The sequence below is a fragment of the Pagrus major genome, chromosome 1 (genome assembly GCF_040436345.1).
Source record: "Pagrus major chromosome 1, Pma_NU_1.0".
In the NCBI taxonomy this organism is placed as follows: domain Eukaryota; kingdom Metazoa; phylum Chordata; class Actinopteri; order Spariformes; family Sparidae; genus Pagrus; species Pagrus major.
The window spans coordinates 37446139-37467406 of NC_133215.1; the positions used below are offsets into that span (position 1 = coordinate 37446139).

The 21268-nt window shown below is 40.4% G+C and overlaps 1 protein-coding gene across 1 annotated transcript in view; it reads left to right on the top strand.

Moving 5' to 3' along the window:
* The window catches only part of LOC141005578 (teneurin-3-like), a 322641-nt gene that overhangs the window by 109726 nt on the left and 191647 nt on the right, over positions 1 to 21268 (top strand). The window contains exons 5-6 of the mRNA XM_073477461.1: positions 1909 to 1973; positions 19077 to 19196. Coding sequence (XP_073333562.1) covers positions 1909 to 1973; positions 19077 to 19196 — 185 coding nt within the window. The remainder of the gene's footprint in view (positions 1 to 1908; positions 1974 to 19076; positions 19197 to 21268) is intronic.

Genomic DNA, 21268 nt, shown 5'->3' on the forward strand with positions numbered 1-21268 from the left:
TCCACAAGATCTACATTCCTCCTGTGGATTGTGCTGACAGCAGCTGCAGCCAGCTTCCTCTGCTTGCTGGAAAAGGTCACCACCATCTTGTTGGTCTTCTCCGTGTTTAACTCCAGGGTCGATTTATCACAACACTCCACAAACTCATGCAGCACTGAGCTGTGGTGATGTGAGGGGCCTGAGAGCAGGGACAGGAGAACTGTGTCATCCGCATACTTTACCAGATGACAGCCCGGATGGGTGGACCTGCAGTCATCGGTGTAAAGGATGAAGAGCAGAGGTGAGAGGACGCAGCCCTGAGGGGAGCCAGTAGAGGTGACCGAGACGTCGGAGAAGGTGTTAGTGACCAGCACCCTCTATGATCTGTTGGTCAGGAAGTCTGTAATCCACAGGATCAGCTGGTCGTCCAGGTGGAAGTGGGTGGAGAATTTCTCTGCTAGGATGTGTGGCTGTAAGGTGTTGAATGCAGAGGAGAAGTCTGCAAACAGGAGTCTAGCTGTGGTGTTGGGGTGTTCCAGGTGTTTGTGCACCGTGTCCATGATGAGTGTTTTGGCATCATCAACCCCTCTTCCTGCACGGTACGGGAACTGGAGAGGGTCCATCAGTGGGTCAGTTACCATGATGATGGGTCTCTCTATGACCCTCTCCATAGCCTGCATCACGAAAGAGGTGATAGCCACAGGCCTCAGGTCGTTCAGAGCTTTGACTGAGCTCTTCTTGGGGGTGGGGGCCACTATGGAGTGCTTCCATAGCTGGGGAACTGTGCCACTATCCATGGATCGTTGAAACAGGAGCTGAAACACGCCCCCCAGCTGTTCTGCACAGCACCGCAGGACACGGTCACTGATGTTGTCTGGGCCAGGTGCTGTGTTCTCTTTGGGCTCTCACCACCTGCTCCGTGTTGAAGGAGAATTCAGCTGCTTCAGGCTTGAGGGAAGAGATGATTGCTTCTAGCTGGGTGGGGTTGTCTGTCTCGAATCTTGAAAAAAAGGAGTTGAGGTCGTTGGGGAGGGATGCTGGGCTGCTGCCGGCCACCTGGATTGTCCTGTGGGTGGAGGGAGCAGTGTTCACAGCAGCCATGTTCTTAATCCCCTGCCAAGCTGAGCGGAGGCTCCCTTGTGTAAAATTTTCCTCCACTTTGTTCTTATACTTCAGCTTGGCATTTTTTATGGCGCGCCTTACCTCTCTGTTTACCTCCTTTTTTTCAGACTCAGTGCCGGTGAAGAATATTCTTTTCTTTTTATTGAGAATTACTTTGAGTTCTTTGGTAATCCAGGGTTTATTGTTAGGGAAGATCGTTACTTTTTTGGTGGGAATGATGTTATCCACACAAAAGGAGATGTATGTTTGGTCCACTGCTTGGTCACCTTCTCTGTCTTCCTAATGAAGGTCCTAATGAAACAAACCGGGTAACTTTAAAGAATAAGTAGTCTCATCATTAGTGTGGAGAGTTGGGACCTCCCCATCCCCCAGCATGCAGTGCACAAACACCTGCAGCAATATACAGGCACTCAGAGTTTGTTGGGCTCAAGGAAAATTTCATATGCCCAACCCTAACCCTAATCCTGTAGGTAACCTGTAGATGACAGGTAACAGTTGAGAATGATCAGAACTTGGCATTTAATTAGACTTTAAAATGTTTGCTTCATTTTGCACAGATGACTTTTAACAATATTGATGATGAAAATATTCATTAAAGAATTAATAGAGCCCTCGTGTAGACTTTACAGCCTATAATCAAATAGACTGTACTGTGGCAGTTGATCATACATTAAAAGTGGCACAATTGCAAATATATAATAATCAGTCCAGAAGATGTTTCTTTGAATTGTGAAGGTTTTGTAGAGTCAGTACTGAAGAAGGCAACCGCAGCACAACAATAATCTTTTTGTTTCTCTTTGTTCTCAGGTGTACAGCCCTCAGTGCAGTCGGACTGTCTGTACTGCTCTCTGTCCTGCTCTGTTACTGCATAGGTAAGACCTCCCTCTCTCTCTCTCTCTCTTTCTCTCTCTCTCTCTCTCTCAAACACACACACACACACACACACACACACACACACACACACACACACACACACACACACACACACACACACACAAATTCAAATTCAGTGCTGTGACTTTGTGCACACACATAAGTCTAAAGGGTTAGTTTGTCCCATGCACACAGACTTTTATTTTTGCTTTCCCCTGATTTGTTCGTTTTAATCCCCCCTCATCTCTCTTCCAGTCTCTTTCCCTCTTTGGCCATCAGATAACTAAACTGCCAGGGTTTCCTTTTCTCAAGGCCTCATACCTCTCTAACCATTATTTTCCTGTATGTGCTAAAGGTAATATGTAGGATAATGTTGATGAAGGTTCTCAGTCATCCAGGTCATGGTAAGAGGCTTCTTCAGCTCTAACTAACTGGTGGGAAGTGGCAGGCTTTTAAACTCTGTGTGGGAGTGTTCTTAGAGTCGTTAAGGACACGTGTGAGCTCTGAGTTTCAAAGTTGTTAGGGCCACTTGTGGGTTGTTGTGTCGTAGGCCACCTCCTCTGTTCAAAGTCTTTCCAGTTTGACATAGATGGATTCCTTTACTCCTCTTTCAAACCATCTGTCTTCTCTGGCCAAGATGTTTACATTGTTGTCCTCAAAGGAATGATTTGTCTCCTTCAGATGTAAGTGGACGACAGAATCTTGACCTGTGGAGTTGGCCCTCCTGTGTTGTGCCATTTGTTTATGGAGAGGTTGTTTTGTCTCCCCAGTGTACAAATATGTGCATTCCTGACTGCATTGAACAGCATATACTACATTACTCTGTTTATGCCTGGGTGTTAGGAGTCCTTAGGATGGACAAGTTTCTGCCTCAGCGTGTTGCTAGGTTTGAAGTGAACTGGGACATGATGTTTATTGAAGATATTCCCGCCACATAAGGGATGACCATGTTTTTCCTTTTTTTTATCTCTTCCTCTCTGTCTGCTCTAGACCTTTTAGAGGTTTTGACAAATGTCCAGTTTGGGTAACCACAGGTTTTAAGTGCTCCCCTGATGTGCTTCTGTTCCTTCTCCTTCCCCTCTGTCTTTGTGGGCACGGTCTCAGCCCGATAGTTTAGGGTTCTGATGACCCCCAGCCTGTGCTCCAGTGGGTGATGAGAGTTGAACAGCAAGAATGGATCTTTGTGTGTAGGTTTTCTGTTAACCTCAATGTTGAGGCTTCTATCTTCTTCTATGTGTACTGCTTAGTCTAAGAAGGGCAGGCTGTCTTCTCCAACATCTTCCCGTGTGAACTTGACGTTGTTGTCCACAGCATTTATATGTTCTGTGAAGGCTTCCACTTCCCTTGTTCTAATTTTGACCCAGGTGTCGTCCACATACCTGAACCAGTGGCTAGGAGCAGTTCCTGTGAAGGTCATCAAGGCTCTACTCAACTTCTTTCATGTAGAGGTTGGCCACAATTGGGGACACGTCTGTAGAAACCTTTACCGTACTGGAGGTAGAAATTTGGTCTGTGGTGAAGTTGATTCTGCTGGACAGAGTGTTGTCCTGTAGCAGGCGTTTCTTCGCCATCTCTACTGCTTCATTAGTGGGAATGCATGTAAAAAGTGATATGACATCATTAGAAACCAGTGTTTCGTCTGAATCCAGTCTCACCTTGTTGGTGAAATCCTGTGAGTATTACCGAGCAAATGAGCTAGGATACTGCTTGGATATGTTATAGGTAACTGCTCCTTCCTCCAGGTTAGTCAGTTATATATTGGCCTGTCAATGACTTTGTCCTTTTTCCAGTTTTCACAGATATTCTATAACCTTTTTGCAGCTACTGGTAGGATCTTGCCTCAGTGTCTCATTGGTGTTAGTATCACTAAGCAGATCAGTGACTTTGGTGTGGTAGTCTGCTGTGTTTAGCATTACAGTGCATCTACCTTTGTCTGCTGTCAAGATGGTGATGTTCTAGTCTCTTATGAGTGATGCCAGGGCCTTCTTTTCCTCAGTAGTGAGGTTGGAGGAGGGTGCTTTTGCATTAGCAAGAGCATCTGATACCTTCAACCACCGCTGTTCTGCCTCTGTATCTGCCAACTTGTTGTTTCTGATGGCTGACTCTGTTGCTGTGATGAGATGTATTACGGTATCTGTTCTGGAGTTACTGAAAAGTTCAGTCCCTTGGCAAGGATATCCTTCTGCGGTTGGGTGAGCTCTCTGTTGGAAAAGTTTTTCACCCACTTTTCTTGTATGTCTGGATGTGCTGTGTTGCTAATGTCCTTATTTCTCCATGTGAGAGCTTCTGTTCTATGTGAGTTGCTTTGACATGTCTGTTATGTTTGGAATTTTCATGTCTGCCGTTCCTTACCTTTAGGCTGGATTGCACCAACAAGGTTTAATTTAATCTAAGATTAGCTCTAATCAGAGATTAGTAAAACTAGGTTTAAAATGAGTTAATCCAGGTTTAAAATTAAGCAGAGCTCTGTTGCACCATTTAAAATTAATCTAAGTTTAGTAAAACTCAGTTTAACTGAATTTAAACTTAGTTTAAACTGATTTAAATCAATAGGGATAATTGTGGATATCGAAATTAAAATTAATAATTAAATATGCAATTAAATATATAGGCTACATCATAAGCGTGCTGTCAGGACCCCGGATTTATATATAAAAAAGAGGGAGACTGTTTCAACGGGCGCTTTTCCGATTAAACGTTACATTGTAACGGAAAAACGTTAGCCTAACGTCTCTTGTGACAGATCGGCTATCTTACAATGGCTCGGCAGAGAAGCTCAAACTTTTCCTCCTTTGAGAAAAACTTGCTGACCGAATTAATGGAGCAATATGGGCAAGTCATTGAAGACAAGAAAACGGACAACAGCACGGTGAAACAGAAAGATACTGCTTGGCAGCAACTGGCTGACAGTTTTAATGGATCGACCGGCGTGAAGGAGAAAAGAGACGTCGCTCAGCTTAAAGCTTGCTGGAAAAACTTAAAAACAAAAGCCAAAAAAGATGCGGCGACTGTGAGACGAGAGATGTTCGTCACAGGAGGAGGTCCTCCGCCGAAGAAAAATGATCCACTGGCGGAGAAAATCAATTCCCTCATCCCGCAGCAGATGGAGCCACTACAAAATCCGTACGACGACGACGGCATCTTGGACCAGCTCACTTCAGACTCACCCGGGGAAGATGGTTAGTAATCCAGTCACGCTTTACTGACCTCAGTCAATAATCAGTTATTATTTGGCCTATCCAATTAATTTGTTTTTTCGCCATATATTTTGGTTTATGTTTTGATAGAGATCGTTTTAACACTGCAGCCAGTGCAGCAAGAGGAGCATCTGCAAGACAGTGCTGCTTCCTCTTCTTTATGGTCATCATCCTCCTCATCTGATTTGAACAGCTGCAGGAGAAACAAGCGACCCTACGTGACACACCAGGAAATTTTGGTTTTAGAGAAGGAGAAGATTGAAATGGAAATCGAAAATGCCATATTACAGAAGGAAGTATTAAAGCTGCAGAAGGAAGTGTTGCTGCTGAAAAAAAAGAAGATGCTTACTGATAGTTTCACCCTTGATGCCACTTTTTTATCATAAAATGAGAATAAAATAAAATAAAAATATATAGCTATCTGCACTGAAATATTTACAAATAAAATAATTTCTATTTCTACTTTTCTTCAATGTGTATCTTCTCTGTGCTTCACAGTTTGAAAAAGACACTTGTTGACAGGTCAAGCTACTATTAGTTTATTGATATTGCTTAAAGCAGTATTCAACCAGATATAGTTGGCAGTAATTCAATTATTATGTGGAAATAGACTTTTCACCACAATGTCAGCAATTATTTACAAAAAGATTTATTAATATAATTATTCAGAAAAGTGGTTCTGTATTAGAGTTTGCCTCACAGCATTCCCACTTGGATTGGCATTGTGCTCCTGGTCATCCTCTCTGTCCTCTCTGTCCTCATGTAGGTCCTCATCGGCTTCAAAGTGTAGCTCATCTCCACGCCTCTTTCCAAAGTTGTAGAGAACTGCAACTGCGACAATGACGGTCAAGGTGGTGTCCAGCTTTGTGCGCAGTCCATCTTTAATGCAGGGAAACCTTCTTTTCCATGCTCCAAAGAGTCGTTCTATCACTCCTCTGGCTGCAATGTGACGGGAGTTGTACCTTCTCTCTGCTGGTGTTTGAGGGTTCAGAAGTGGAGTCATCAAGTATGAGCGGCATGGATAACCATTATCCCCAAGGAGATGGCCCTCATAAGCTTGGTTCTCGAGGATGGCACAAAGCTGACTGTTGTCAAAGATCCTGCTGTCATGAGTTGATCCTGGCCAACGTGCTACAATGTTGGTTATTTCAGATTTTTGATCACACACCACTTGAACATTGATGGAGCAGTATCCCTTACGGTTGCGGAAAAGCTCTCCATTCACACCACCAGGATTCTGTATCAGGATATGTGTGCAATCAATAGCACCCAGCACCCCTGGAAATCCAGCTCGCCTGTAGAAACCAGCAGCTGTTTCCACTGTTGGAGAGAATCGGATGTACTGGTTCTTCAGTGATGCAATGGACCAAGACACTCTGCTGACAATACGGCAAACAGTTGAATTGTGTAGACCGAACAGGTCTCCATCCACCCTCTGGAAACAGCCAGTAGCGTAGAACCTCAGGGCAACCAGGAGTTGTAGCATCGGTGGTACAGCTGCATTTCTGTCACTGCCATGTTTGACAGTTGGTCCAGTCTTCCTGTTCAGCTCCAAAACTGTTTCCTTGGTAAACCGGTATCTCACCAAAAATTCCTCCTCATCATAAAATTCAAGAGGATTGAGCCTGTCTCTCAGTTTTCTTCGAGGAACTTCATTATTTTGCTCTATCCACCTCAAAAATGCAGCCATTGTTAAAGTTAAACCTTCCCAACTGTCAGTTTAAAATTAATTCTCGATCACAGTTTAAACTGGAGTTTAAAGTTCTGGTGCAACAGAATTAAATTTAAACTCGGTTTAGAGTAAAAATTAAACTGACGTTTAAAGAGAGGTTTAAATTTAATCTGTCTTAATTTTAAACTAGGTTTAAAGTTTGGTGCAACAGAATTTAAACTTAAACCATGATTTAATCTGATTTTAAAGTTAAACCTTGTTGGTGCAATCCAGCCTTAGTGTGTTGTGATGCTTGTGCCTTCTCAACAAACATAGAGACATTTTTCAGGACTTATCCAGGCTTGGTAGCAGTGATGTTAGTTCCTCAAATGTAGGATAATAATTTGGGCAAATTGTTGGATAAGTTGTAGCTGGAATCCACTTTCCACACATGGTTTTAATTTAACTATAAGCTATGATGAGTTGTTTGCATGTTGTACCATCAGAGTTTCAACAGAACCAAGGAAATTATCACAAGATCATTTTTCCAAGTCTTTTCATGTAACAACAATAATATTGAATAATTATTGGACCTTAGGGACCATAGGAATGCTGGGTGCACAGCAGGACTGAGCAGTCCTGCTGTGCACCCAGCAGGACTGTCCAGGGTGCTGAAAGGGGGGAATTCTTCGCAGGGAAATAAGTCAGAGAGAACATTGTCAGGTTTATTTAGTTTTAAATAAACTTTATAATGCCATTGGTGAAATACGTTATACTAACATAAAGAAGATCATAAATTATCTAGCATATTTTGTTTTTTGTTTTTTTTGTTTTTCTGTCATTAATCATGAAAAATGCAATTTAATAACATCCAACATTTAAACATTCTGCTTTTACAGCATGCATGCATCTCCATAATGAACTTTTGAACAGACTTTGTATAACTAAGGGGAATCCGCCCAGGGTAGAATGGTAACTGTGGGTCAATGGAAGTCTACATTATATAAATAAAATGTGATTATTTGGCATGTGTAATTACAGATAAAAAGGTTAAGCCACTGAATACACTGCATCTGTATTGTGCTACTTATATTAAAAGAAATAATATAAAAGTCACTACTATAAAAATCATTAATATTATCATTTCTTTACTTAATTCAATTGTAATCACTTTTGATTGTTGTGCTGCAGATACTACTTTTGTGATAGACTTGAATGTGCATTGAAACACACTTATTTTATAACTGTGTCGCTGAAGTCAGTAACCTCTTCAACCTGCCTGGGCTCACTACAGGCATGTCGCATGAAAGCACTCTTTCAGAGGCTTTAATATTCTGTCAAGAATACGATGTAGAATATGCATTGTTTCTGTGCACTAACATATGACTGTTTTTCCAAAAAGCAAAACAAATCCCAATGGAGGCCTCACATTTACAGCTGTAGTTTGATCCTTGTTAGATTGTGAGTAAGCCCAGAGAGAAAGACTTATAATTATAGAACATAAGAGTCAGAAGGGAGGCAGAGTGGTGTTTTTTTCTAAAGGTCATTGATTCCCACAATGAACAGAAACAATTATGACTGGAGCTGAGATGGTCCTTGGACTTGAATATCTGTTGCCTCAGGCTAGTCTGTGAGTGTGTGGGTAAATTTGTTGTGACATGCTCTGGTGTGTGTGTGTGTGTGTGTGTGTGTGTGTGTGTGTGTGTGTGTGTGTGTGTGTGTGTGTGTGTGTGTGTGTGTGTGTGCAGCATTGTTAGAGAGATGTTTTTGGTTTTTTTTTTCATTCAAAGCATCTGTTTAGAGGTTCCTCAGATTTAATGATTCACTTACAGTCTTGACTCACACACAAACTCGTGAATTGGTCTCATACAAGGATGAGCGTGCACACACACACACACACACACACACACACACACACACACACACATTCACATTGAGATGAACAAGAGCACACAGGACCATATTAACACCCACACTGACACCATGTACACAGTGATGCACATACACATATATGTTGCTCTGTCAGTCTTTGGACCAGCGCCGCCCCTCCCTACACGCAGAACACGCGCTGTGCGTAGGGCCCCACGATCCATGGGGGGCCCCATTTTGCGCAAGGGGACACATTCTCTGCAAATGCGCAAAGGATGCGCATCGCTGCCGTGAGGCGCGCGTAGAGCACCAAGTCAGCCCGAGGCAGGAGAGAAAAAAAAAAAAACGAGTAATCTGACACCGCACACGTTGGCGCAATGATTGACAGCACGCAGCATCTGACCAATCAGCGGTCAGATGCGCCGACAGGCAGTTGGATGCAGGTGGAGAGATGGCCTCCAAACGGCAATATGAATCGGGAGAAAGCAAAAGAAAGACAAAGTTAAGAGGAGGAACACCCCCAGCTGCTAGCCTGCTAATCATGAGACAGAAGAGAGGATAATTCTGGACTGGAGATTAAATTTTCCAGCGGCCCTGATTATCATTTATTGAATGTCTTGTTAACTGCATATACATTCACCTCTGTTGAAAAAGGAGTGGTTAATTGACCAGTTGGTGGTCGTATGTTGGCTCAGGTTTATAGCCTATCAATCTATGCTATCAATAGAAGTTTTGGGCTATTTTTATGGAGGTAAAATGTCGCCATCTCTTGGTGAATTTAAGATAATCCTTTATTTGACCCACAATGGAGAAATTTAAAGCGTTGCAGCAGCAAACAGCAGTATAGGAATATAGAACCTAAGTACAAAATGTAAAAATAAGTATATAAAAATATTTAAATATAGAGGTATCAAATAGCGGTAATAGCTCAGTCCGTAGGGACTTGGCTTGGGGGCTCAGATGTGGCCGGTTCAAGTCCCGCTCGGACAAAAAAAAAAAAAAAAAGTATGATGTGAACTAGTAATGGAGAATACTAGTTCACATCCTGGGCATTGCCGAGGTACCCTTGAGCAAGGCACCGACCCCTAACAATGCTCATTGGGCGCCGCCTTGTGGGATTAAAATAGTATAATAAAATCAAATCATAATGAATATAATTATTATTTGCATTAATTTTAATCTTTGTGAGGCTAGTGTTTACATTAATTTCATTGTGTAATTTACCATTAAGACCAAAACAAATCTTAATAATCTGCTTGTATGATGGATTTCTTGTCATAACAGGGTCAATGCTTAAGTTTGTTACTAAGGGTGACACGGAGCCAGCGCCCAGTACGTCACAAGGGCCATCAAGCACCATGTCTACTGAAGCAGCCTGCATCTGTAAAAGGCTTGTTCCATTGTTGAAAGAGGCTGTTCATTTGATTTGTTCCTACTAATAAAGGTTGTAAACCTAAATGGCCTTTCATGATACAGTCATTTTGTAATGGGGGGGGGGGGGGGGGGGGGGGCTCAAAATAAAATTCTGCTTAGGGCCCCAATTTGGCCAGGGGCGGCCCTGCTTTGGACAGTTACTGAACACAAACTGCAGAGACTCAGGAGTGGGGAGATCCGTTGGAACTTAGGACCTGTTCAGAACTGGTATTAACATCTGTCTTAAATGATCAGATTACAAGCGTACAAGAGAACAGGTTGTACAAGAACAAGTTGCTGTTTTTTCTGCTCACTAAGTTTATGTGCAAGGCAAGATTGTTAACAAAAACATGTTTACACGCTAAACCTCCTTCTGTGACTTACTGAGCTTCATTCACACTTCCCTTAAACCAAATCATCTGAGTATTTCCATCAGTGTGATTTCTGTTAAGTATGTCCAAAACAAATAGCTCAAAGGCAAAGATAGGAGTTGAATGTCAGGTCAGATGATTATATACTGTATACATAATTAATTTAGATTTGTCCTTGATAGAAGTGGTTCTTGATTTCACTATGTCAACTACAATTTGGTCATAGTTTCTCAAAACTTGTAAATCATGGTAAGTGAGCATTTCAGGTTCAACAAATCTGATTTACACAAATATACATTAAAGGCACAGCTTTGGCTATTCTATGGTCTGTGGTAGTTTTACTGGATAGGAAGTGGACATTCTTTGCTATAGCTGTGCCTTCCAACATCATCTCACCTATGCACACAGACAGTATCATAATACAGGAAATGTTGAATAGGCTAGATGCAATGCCACATGTTTCAGGCCACCCTCGCGTAGTGTGCTCACGTGATGTATGATATTATGCATTCGGCGGTTGGTCAGTGCTAATTTCAGACCCTGGTCATTAGGTGTAAAATGCGGACACACTGCTGTGCTGTAGAAAAAAATATTTTTGCAGGTCAGTTTGATGCTGTCAAATGCTATCACGTATATAAATAGACATACAATCAGGATAAAAATGAGCTGTCCCACATTTTACAAAGCTGCCAGAGATTTTGTTGAAGACTGAAGAAAAGCTTCAAATGGCAGGAATCTGAAATGTACATATAAAGCACGGCTTGCAACAGTTGTTTGCCATGCTGGCAGCTCTGCACTATGGTTATTTAAGTTTGTTTGTCAGTCAATCCACCACTAAGAACTGAAATGTCTCACTACTATAACTCATAGATAGGTTCCCAGTTTTGTACAGACATTGATGATGCCCAGAGGATGAACCCTCCTGACTTTGGTGATTGTCTGACATCTCTTAAAGCGCCACCATGAGGTTGACATTTTCTGCATTTAGTCAAACATCAACAATGATGGGAAAGATCGCAATAAAGCTTTTCTAGTGCTTTCATTTGGTCAAAATGAGGACAATAAGGACAATTCTTACTTATTAATACCTGCAAAACAAATGACTTTCTCATCAGCTGTACTTTGTGTTTAGTTCTAATTAGCAAATGTTAGCATGCTAAAGCGCACAAATAAGAAAGTGAACCTGCTGATAAATATACCTTATTAGCATCTGAATATTGCCTATATATTTTGCTAATGTCAGCATGCTTACATGCACACAATGATAATGTGTGTATGTAAGCATGCTGACATTAGCATTTAGCTCAAAGCACCAATGTGTCTAGGTTCAGCATCACAGCACTGCTGTATTAGCTGTAAACTGTAAACTAGCTGTCTTGTTTTATTCTTTGTCTCCGTACACGTGCTCAACCAATCAGGCTGTTTGAAAATCAGCTCCAGAGAGCACCGTTGATATTAACCTTTACAAAATGGAATAAAATAAAAGATTGATTTCGAGACTGTGAAAATTCCCTCATTACATAGAAGAACTGTCAAATCGCTGGAATTTTCTCTCTCTCTGACAACTATAATAAAATTTGACTAATTAAATTGATTTATTTGACAGTGTGGGTCAATTTGACCCATATGGGTTAAGTTTAGGGATAAGGAAAAGATCATGGTTCTGGCAAATAACCTCTGGTTAAGGTACAGTTTGGGTTAGGCAATGAAACATTTTGGGTATAGTTAAGTGTCAGATGTGCCGCTGTGCTCCACTGCCTTAGTTTAAGCTTCCCTACATAAAGACACCATATTTCCTGCATTGGCATTTAGCATTACCAATGGACATAAATCGTGAGGTGCGGAATCATCCAATATGCATTTAATTCCTCGGGATACTGTGCTGGAATAACTTTTCACCTTCCGTGTAACAAATCAGGATGATAAAGGTGCAAGTTCCCCATTTTAAGTGGTGCAACAGAATACACCGAAGAGTGAGGGAGATGTTTTTGACACATCATATAGTGGCAATCCATTCAGATTTTTTCTTCTTCAACACGATGTACAGTATATCAGCAATTAATATTTATAAAGAATAGGAGGTATTGGAGAGTTGATAATGACCTGCCAACAGGTCATTTGAATCACTTCAACAACAACTATCCACTTTAGCTCTGTGATGGACGTAGAGCTGATGCCAATTTACTATGACCAACAAAAATCTTGAATACTGTAGTTTAACCTGGTCCGTGTACTTTACGGCCATTTGATTTCCATTTTGAAGTCGAAAAACTAAAAATGGAAAAGACTCGTTTCCCATATTTCGCTTCAAAATCAGAAAACGAAAAACGGGAAATGACTCATTAACCGATTGTAGGTGCTGTGCTCATGAATGGAAATTAAGAACTACGATAACAGTGCTATTTTTCATTTCAGATTTTGCTGTAGGTCTTTTTTTAACGACCAGGAAGGCACCGTGATATCTAGGCTATGTCCGTTCGTGAGGTGATCTCAAAGTTCTGAAGATCTCATCATGTCTTTAGATGAATATTCTGAGTTTATTACAGCTAGGAGGTCAAGTGGGATGTCCTGTGGCAATATAGCCGCAGCACTGACTGACCACTTTGATGTCCTATGTGGCTTTTCCGAAAGGAATGGAATGTGAAGTTGCAAAAGCAATTGAAGAGGTAGGTATGGTGACGTGGACCTGAGACATTGAAGACCCACCCCGACCTCAATCGTTGTCACGGAAAGATTGAGTGGTCATGCAATAAAGGATGATACATTCTTCACAGTGTTCTGTTAATTTACTTTGGAACATAAACACTGACGACACATGGGCTACAAACTCCGTAGCGGCATCATTGCATCCTATGCCATTAAAAAAAGTCATCATCATAATCAAAAATCAATAATCAAGTGTCCGGTTTTCTTATAGACCTATAGCCCATTGATTGACAGTAGATCGAACCAGTAGTGAGCGAAAGCGCACTGTGATGTCACCAACAGTGTAAGCCAATGTAAAGGGGTGCCGGTGTACATAAAGGGGTGTCTTACATCTCAACATGGTTTTTTGTCATAACAAGCACTAAGAGCAGATAAACATACTTATGTGCCCAGTGTTATTGTATTTTCATGTATGAGACAAATAATTACAAATAAAGACACAAGTGTTCCACTGACATTTGTGCAGCCAGGGCATAACCTACATATAGGCATAGATAGATAGATAGATAGATAGATAGATAGATAGATAGATAGATAGATAGATAGATAGATAGATTCTGTTTTTCGTTTTCCGATTTTCAAGCGAAATATGGAAAAAACAAGTTGTTTTCCATTTTTCGTTTTTCGACTTCAAAACGGAAATTGAATGACTAGACTTTTATTTTTAATCTTTCTTAAATCCACAACAAAATTTCCCTGAAATGTTCTGTTGACTACCATATTTCCTAAAAAGGTTCTGTTAGAGAGAACCAGTCTTGTATGACTGTTACCATGGCCATTAATCTTCTACTTTATCACACACACACACACACATAAGCACGCAGGCTCCTGTCGATTAACCAGCACTCTCCCATGACCCTTTGGTCCTGTCCTCACCAGGAGGGGTTGTGGGTAACAGGGTTGCACAGCATGGCTCTAATTTAATGAGACAGAGAAGTGTGTTTTTGTGTGCAGAATCAGTGTGTGAGTTGGGTAGGACATGTGCATTGGGGCAGGGGTGGGGGGTGGGGGGTGGTGGTGTGTAATCCACGGCAGGGGTTTCTCTCACTAAAGATTCCCAAGTTGAATCAGTAATTGGTCCTTGACACGACTCTCTAATATCTGCTGTAGACACATGAGGAGTTCAGTACAGACTTCCATTTTGAACCAATAAAAAAGGCTACTGCTTTGGATTTTTTGTTCTAGCTCAATAGAAAATTATCTAATTTAAAGACATTAAATATTGGCACAACAGCTATTATTATATCACTATCGCTTATGTTGATAGCTGCCTATAAAATCCCATATCAATAAGCAGTGCTTTTTAAAGGCTACTACAGGCCTCACAGCCTGGCCACACTGGATGCTTGTGTAGTGTGTGGCAACTAGTAAGATGTTTATTTATTAACTGCTAACTGTACAGTGTAGTTTAAGATTAAGTAAGTTTCCTGCACCATATTTCCTGCATTGGCATTTAGCATTACCAATGGACATAAATCGTGAGGTGCGGAATCATCCAATATGCATTTAATTCCTCGGGATACTGTGCTGGAATAACTTTTCACCTTCCGTGTAACAAATCAGGATGATAAAGGTGCAAGTTCCCCATTTTAAGTGGTGCAACAGAATACACAGAAGAGTGAGGGAGATGTTTTTGACACATCATATAGTGGCAATCCATTCAGATTTTTTCTTCTTCAACACGATGTACAGTATATCAGCAATTAATATTTATAAAGAATAGGAGGTATTGGAGAGTTGATAATGACCTGCCAACAGGTCATTTGAATCACTTCAACAACAACTATCCACCTTAGCTATGTGATGGACGTAGAGCTGATGCCAATTTACTATGACCAACAAAAATCTTAAATACTGTAGTTAAACCTGGTCCGTGTACTTTACGGCCATTTGATTTCCATTTTGAAGTCGAAAAACTAAAAATGGAAACAACAGCTGTAACATGTAAGTAAGTTACATGTTGGTCTAATAACAAATAAAAGATGAATAATCTTTTCTCACTCAAAGTTGATCAATTATTGACAGTATTATGCATGCATTGCAGGTTACATAGATGTCCTGTTTTTGTAAATCGTGTTTATGTTTGTACATAGAGAACATTTAGATTCTGAAGTTCAACAAACAGAAATTGACATGATTCCCAAATTATAGAATCAGAGAATCAGAAATTTGTATATACATAATATGTACAAACATAAACAGTGTGGGCAGTGTATTGTTATATTGTTATATGTTATATATGCTAGGGTTAGGATGTAACCCTTTTCCTATTGTATAGCCTATCTAAGGATAGGCCATACAGTAGGGATCTCTCCTTACATATTTTCTTTAAGTGTGTCCAAGTGTAAAATATTAAAATTTAATGGGCAGATTGCCATAACAATGACATTCATGCTCCCATTTAATCACATTGGCTTAATTAACTTAACTCGGGACCAACCTCAGGATAAAGTCCTCTCAGTTCAGAGTGACTTAAACCAGAGAACCAGGACCCAAAATCATCAGGTCCAAATCAGCGTAAATTCAGTCTTATGGGGTCCCATTCAGTTGACGCAGGTCTGTACATCAGTATGTCAAATACACCAGTGGATCTAAGTGCTAACAGCTCTTACCACAATGGTAATCTCAGAAGAAAATGTGTTTTGTAGGTGAGACTGAGTGAAACAATGTTGATCAGTGACACGTCCTGCTCCTGCAAGTGTTAGAGGTCTAATAACAAGATTATTGTGGACTGGTTCTGACTGTCCAGTCAGTTAGCATAGCAGGGATATACATTTCCATTAAAACAGGGCTAACTGTTTGAAGGTGTTTCTGCACCTGATGACTTGCTTGTCTTGAGTAGTGGTCAAAGGAGCGGCCATAAAAAACTCCTTCTCCTTGCACAGTCAAAGCTAACAAACAGCTAATTCGGTGATAAACATGTTTCATTTCCTATAAATTCTTCACAATAAAAGATCCCTTAATTAAGTTATTTACAGGCATTTTTATGACACAGCAAAATCAGGAAATGTTGGGTTTTCACAAGCAGTACTGAGAGCTGAACATGCAGACTTTTAGAAAGATCTTTCTCTCTGGTCTCCTTAGTACCCCAACACTGACGGTAAGGATGGCGCGTGTCACTGGTTGGCTGCGGTCACAGGACTTCACCGCAACCTGCTAGGAGGTGGGGCCGGCACACTTTGGCCCCACTCCAGAGATGTTCCTTCTCAAGCGCGGCTTGGCACAACTCTGCTATAGTAAATGAACATGAGGTTTGAAAAAGTTTTCCACAGATCCTTAACCACTACTACTTGTAATCTTCTTGTAATACAAGGCTTAAACTGCCGGCCCCCAGGCCACTTCTGGTCCTCCCTCCAACTCCATCTGGCCCACTAGCTGATGTCAAAAATATAATATAATCTGGCTGCAAAATTATTTTTGTATTTTTTGTTTTTTTTTCTGTTGTTTCACACCAATTTGACTTTTATTTTGAAGAAGACCAGTTACAGGAAATGGAATGTGTTCAGTTAGCACTGCTCTTGCATACAGATTTATACTTCTGTTTGCATTTTTATTTTGTTAAATATGAACAAAATATGAGCGGAAGTTAGCACTACTCTTGTTCATTAAAAATGCTTCTACAGAGCAAAACAGCCATTTTCAGCATTTGTAGACAGTGGATCATTTTTAAATATGTCTGGGAGTAGTTTTATTCAGTCTGTGCCACTCTTCTAGACTTTCCAAATTTTATTGGACTTTATGGCTAAAATTATGACAGTAAAACAAATCATTTTGCAGGGGTTGTGACACTCAAGAACTGTATCCACTGTTTTACAGATGCTTCTTTCACAATGACGATGTAATAACATGGTTTGGCCACTTCAAAAACTGGCCTCGAAGCCTGGTGCTCTTCCTGGGGCCATGTTTTTCCCTCATTAAAGTTGTTAGGTTCTCTGTTAAGTTCTCTATTATAACAAGTTTAAATCTGACATTTTGTCAAACAGGAATGTTTGCTTTTTGCTTTGCCAACAAATCTTTTGCCATTGTCTTGTCAGTTTCTGCTAACTCTCTCCATGCTAAAAGTTACATGTGACTCTGCTGCTGCTGGAGTAGATGCCTCCGGCAGCTTGTGATTGTGGCATCCATTGTCCATTTTATATAGTAAAACATCAGTTTTACAAGTACTGTAATCAGCACAAGCCAGACCACCGTGTAACACTGGGAACACCAACTTCCTTGAAAAGCCCCTTGCAAGGTTTAAATATAAATAATAGTAAGTATTTATAAGGAAAAAAATATTTGCATCGTTAAAAACTAATGTGCATACAGATTTATACTTCTGTTTGCATTTTTATTTTGTTAAATATGAACAAAATATGAGCGGAAGTGCAGCCAGGTGTCTGGCAAAAAATAAAGTACAAATGTATTTCACTTGTTAGTTCAGTGCAAAGTTTCAATAAGTTATTTAAGAACAATGAAAAAAAGTTTGCATTAATTGTTAAAAACTAATCATATAAAAATGTATTCAAACTGCTGTTTGCATTTTAGTGTTAATGGAAATAAAAGCTACATTTTCAGAAATATTGCCTCTCTTGTAGTGTTTGAACGCTGAAGTGGCCCTCTTAAGAGATGACAATACCAGCAGTTGCCTCAAGCTAATTTGAGTTTGAGAGCCCTGGTCTAATAGTAATCCGTAGAAATCAGGTTCTCAGGCATTACTCTTCTTTGATCCTGAAGATATTTTTTCAAAATTTGCCTGAATCCAGCAGAGTGAGACTGGAGACAGTGGGTCATGCTGTGTAAAACTGATATATCAGTGTAAACCCAGACAACAACCTACAGTTTCAAATTGCACTGTGTAGTTATGTTGGATTGACAAGGCAAAGCACAGCAGCAAATTCCTCTTCTGCTGCCTAATTTTGTAAAATGCCACATCGCCTCTGCAGTGCTTCATCAGACAGTCAGCGTAATTCAGCAGACTCTATATGAAATCTTTTAAGGAGGGAGGTCTGCTGGTGAATAGAAATGGGCATCGTGGGTGTGGACGTACCTAGGTTTACACAAATTTGACTCTTTTCTGGCCTCAGAAAAATCTGTTTCCATCTCAATTGAGATGTGAGGAAAAGGAGGAAGATAGCAAGTGAGCAGATGATCAACAGGCCCATGGACACCTATTCACACACACACACACACACACACACACACACACACACAGAGGGAGAGAGTAAGCACGTAGGTGGTAGAGGTGAGTGTTATATTGTGTTATGTCAGATTAGCTGCCGGAGGCTTCTTTTGATGCCAACACACTCCACTCTATCTGTCTCTGGGTACTGGAGAGTTTGTGCGTGTGTGTGTGTGTGTGTCATGTGCAGTTGCCCACTTAATTTGTGTACCTAGCCTGAGCGATTATAGATGCTATTCAAGTTTCCAAAAATATACTGCTAGTGCTCAGTATGCTTAACACAGCCCTGTGAGTGTACATGCAACCACACACACGTGAGTATAAGAAATACAATATACAGTATATTCACATCACATCTCTCTCTATACTGATTGTGACCCAGGTAGGCACAGTTTTTATAATATTTTTTCTGTTTTCCTTTTTTTATCACCTATTCTTTCCTTTATTTTTCTTTTCTCATCTCATCTCATCATCATTTGATATATTATTATCCTCCCTTTCCATCCTCTTCCCTTTTCTCAACTTTTTCATATTTCTCATCTGTTGTGGTTCGCCATACCTTTTCTCTTCTTGCATTATCTTCCCTCCTTTTCTTCAATGTCCTCCTATCCCCCTCATTTTATTCCTCTCATTTCCTATTTTGTTTAATCTCCTTTTTTATCGTGGACCCTGTATTAACCTCCCTGTTCCTCTCTTGTGCTCTTTATTTTCCTTTCCCTCTTGCTCTCGCGCAGCCATGCACCTGTTCGGTCTAAACTGGCAGCTTCAGGAGAGTGAGGGATATGGAGCATTTGAAAATGGAGGAGGAGGAAGAGATACAACTCCCAATACCTTTATGGTGTCCACAGACAATGGTAAGTTCATACACACTGTTTAATCCCATTTTTTATGACAGGAAAAGCAACCAAGTGTATGAGGAAGAAGGTGTTACCTCTTGTTAAAGTATCTTTACATTGAGCAGAAATTTTCAGGAGGCACTAAGAAGATGGACACTTACTGTAGTTTCAAATAGAAGTCACTCGAGGTGTCTGAGGGAAACCTCTGCCTAATGTAATATTGGAATTTTACACATCCTTATCATACAGCCCTGCAGACAACCTCCTGTCTTCTAATAATTAAATTCCTATAATATTTATATACAATTGCACATTATGTTGAGTTTCACTGCAGATGAATTACAGCAGTGAAAGTAAGAGTGCAGAGGTCATGGACGTGGACAGTTGTACAAACTGTTTGACAATGGTCATGTAGGATGGGTTCACAAATAGTGTCAGTGGAAGATCCATTTGAACATATCTACATCTATCTTGTAGATATGAAAAACATGATCTGAGTGGCATTATGTTTCTTCCCAAAGTATGGTGCATAATACGTGTATTTGAATGTCATTCTTTTTAGACATGGTTGCCAATAAACACTCTGCATCCTGTGAGATAAATGAACATGCCTTTTCACTGCATAGCTTGCATTGTTTATCAAATATTACAATCTGCCTGTCTCCGCACAGTGTAGGTTACACACGTCTTTCTTAGTGCTAAAGAAATGTGAAATTTAACCTGTAAACTTAATGAACACACTTTTTTTCGTCCATATTCACTCCAATCCGATGTTTTTAATTTTTTTTAATTTATTTTGTTTGTTCACTTTTTTTTTTATTAAGTTGAATTTACCTTTGCCACTCAGCCTAACAATCACTGGATGTGTCCAATAAGGTCGTTGGGTTATCCACCTGGGCTTTGTGTAGCAAAGTTCTCTAATGACCCCAGATCCTTAAAATTACTAAAGAACCTCTGTAGTATCACAAGCAATAACAGTAAAATACACATTAAATGGGAAGAAAAGAAAAAAAATGAAAGCACTGATGTAGTGCTCTTGATTTAAATGGCTTCCCCTCACAAGGACACACTCTCGCTCTCTGTCACACACGCACAATAAATAGTTTGATAACTGTTGTTTCCCATTTATTTAAAAACTTTCCAATCCAAAAAATGGGTGGACAGAGAAATATTTTTCAATATCACATACAGGGTTTACATGTCGACCATACGATTTTCTTTTTTTTTTTGTAAACACATTTTATTGCAGCAGGGTGAAAACGGATACATTGGCACCACATAGAAAGTTATTTTACATAAACATGTCCCATTAGACCCAAACGTCCCTTGCCAAACCCCCCCCCCCCCCCCAACCTCTGTGAGCTGGCTCACCACAGTTTGCAGCAGTATGGGGCCTGGCCTGCACGCCCCAGCCAGAAAGCACCACATATTAAAATAAAAACAAAAACAACAATAATAAGAGGAAACTAGTTCAATACCATTTTTATACACACACCTATTTTATACACACACCTATAAACCTACATATAAACAGGTAGGTATGTGGGAAAGGCAAACAAAGAAAACAAACAAAGAAAAAAGACATCAATTAGAAGGTCCATGTTAGCAAAAGGGAGGGTATGTCACATTATACTAACTCCATTCACCCTCTAGTTCAGCTTGATGATATTAACCTACTAGTCAGAGGAGAGAGCAGATAATTTCTTGAAGTAGGAAATGAGGGGTTGCCAGTGATTGAAAAACTTTGCAGTTGAACCCTTAAGGGGGAACTTGATCTTCTCTAGGTCCAAGAAAGACATTACATTGCGTAACCAAGAGGTACTAGACGGTGGTGTTTGCTGTTTCCATAGGAGGAGGATTATTCTGCGAGCTATCAGTGAGATAAACAAAATTACATGTGCCTGTTTCACCGAAACATGAGTGCCTTCTCCAGGAATGCCAAATATGGCGATCATTGGAGATGGCGTGATTGTTAGCCCCAGTACCTCAGAGACAATTTCAACAAATTTATTCCAATAATCAGCCATTTCTGGGCATAGCCAAATGTGAGTAAGATTACAGAGTGATTGTGAGCATCTTTCACAAGAAAC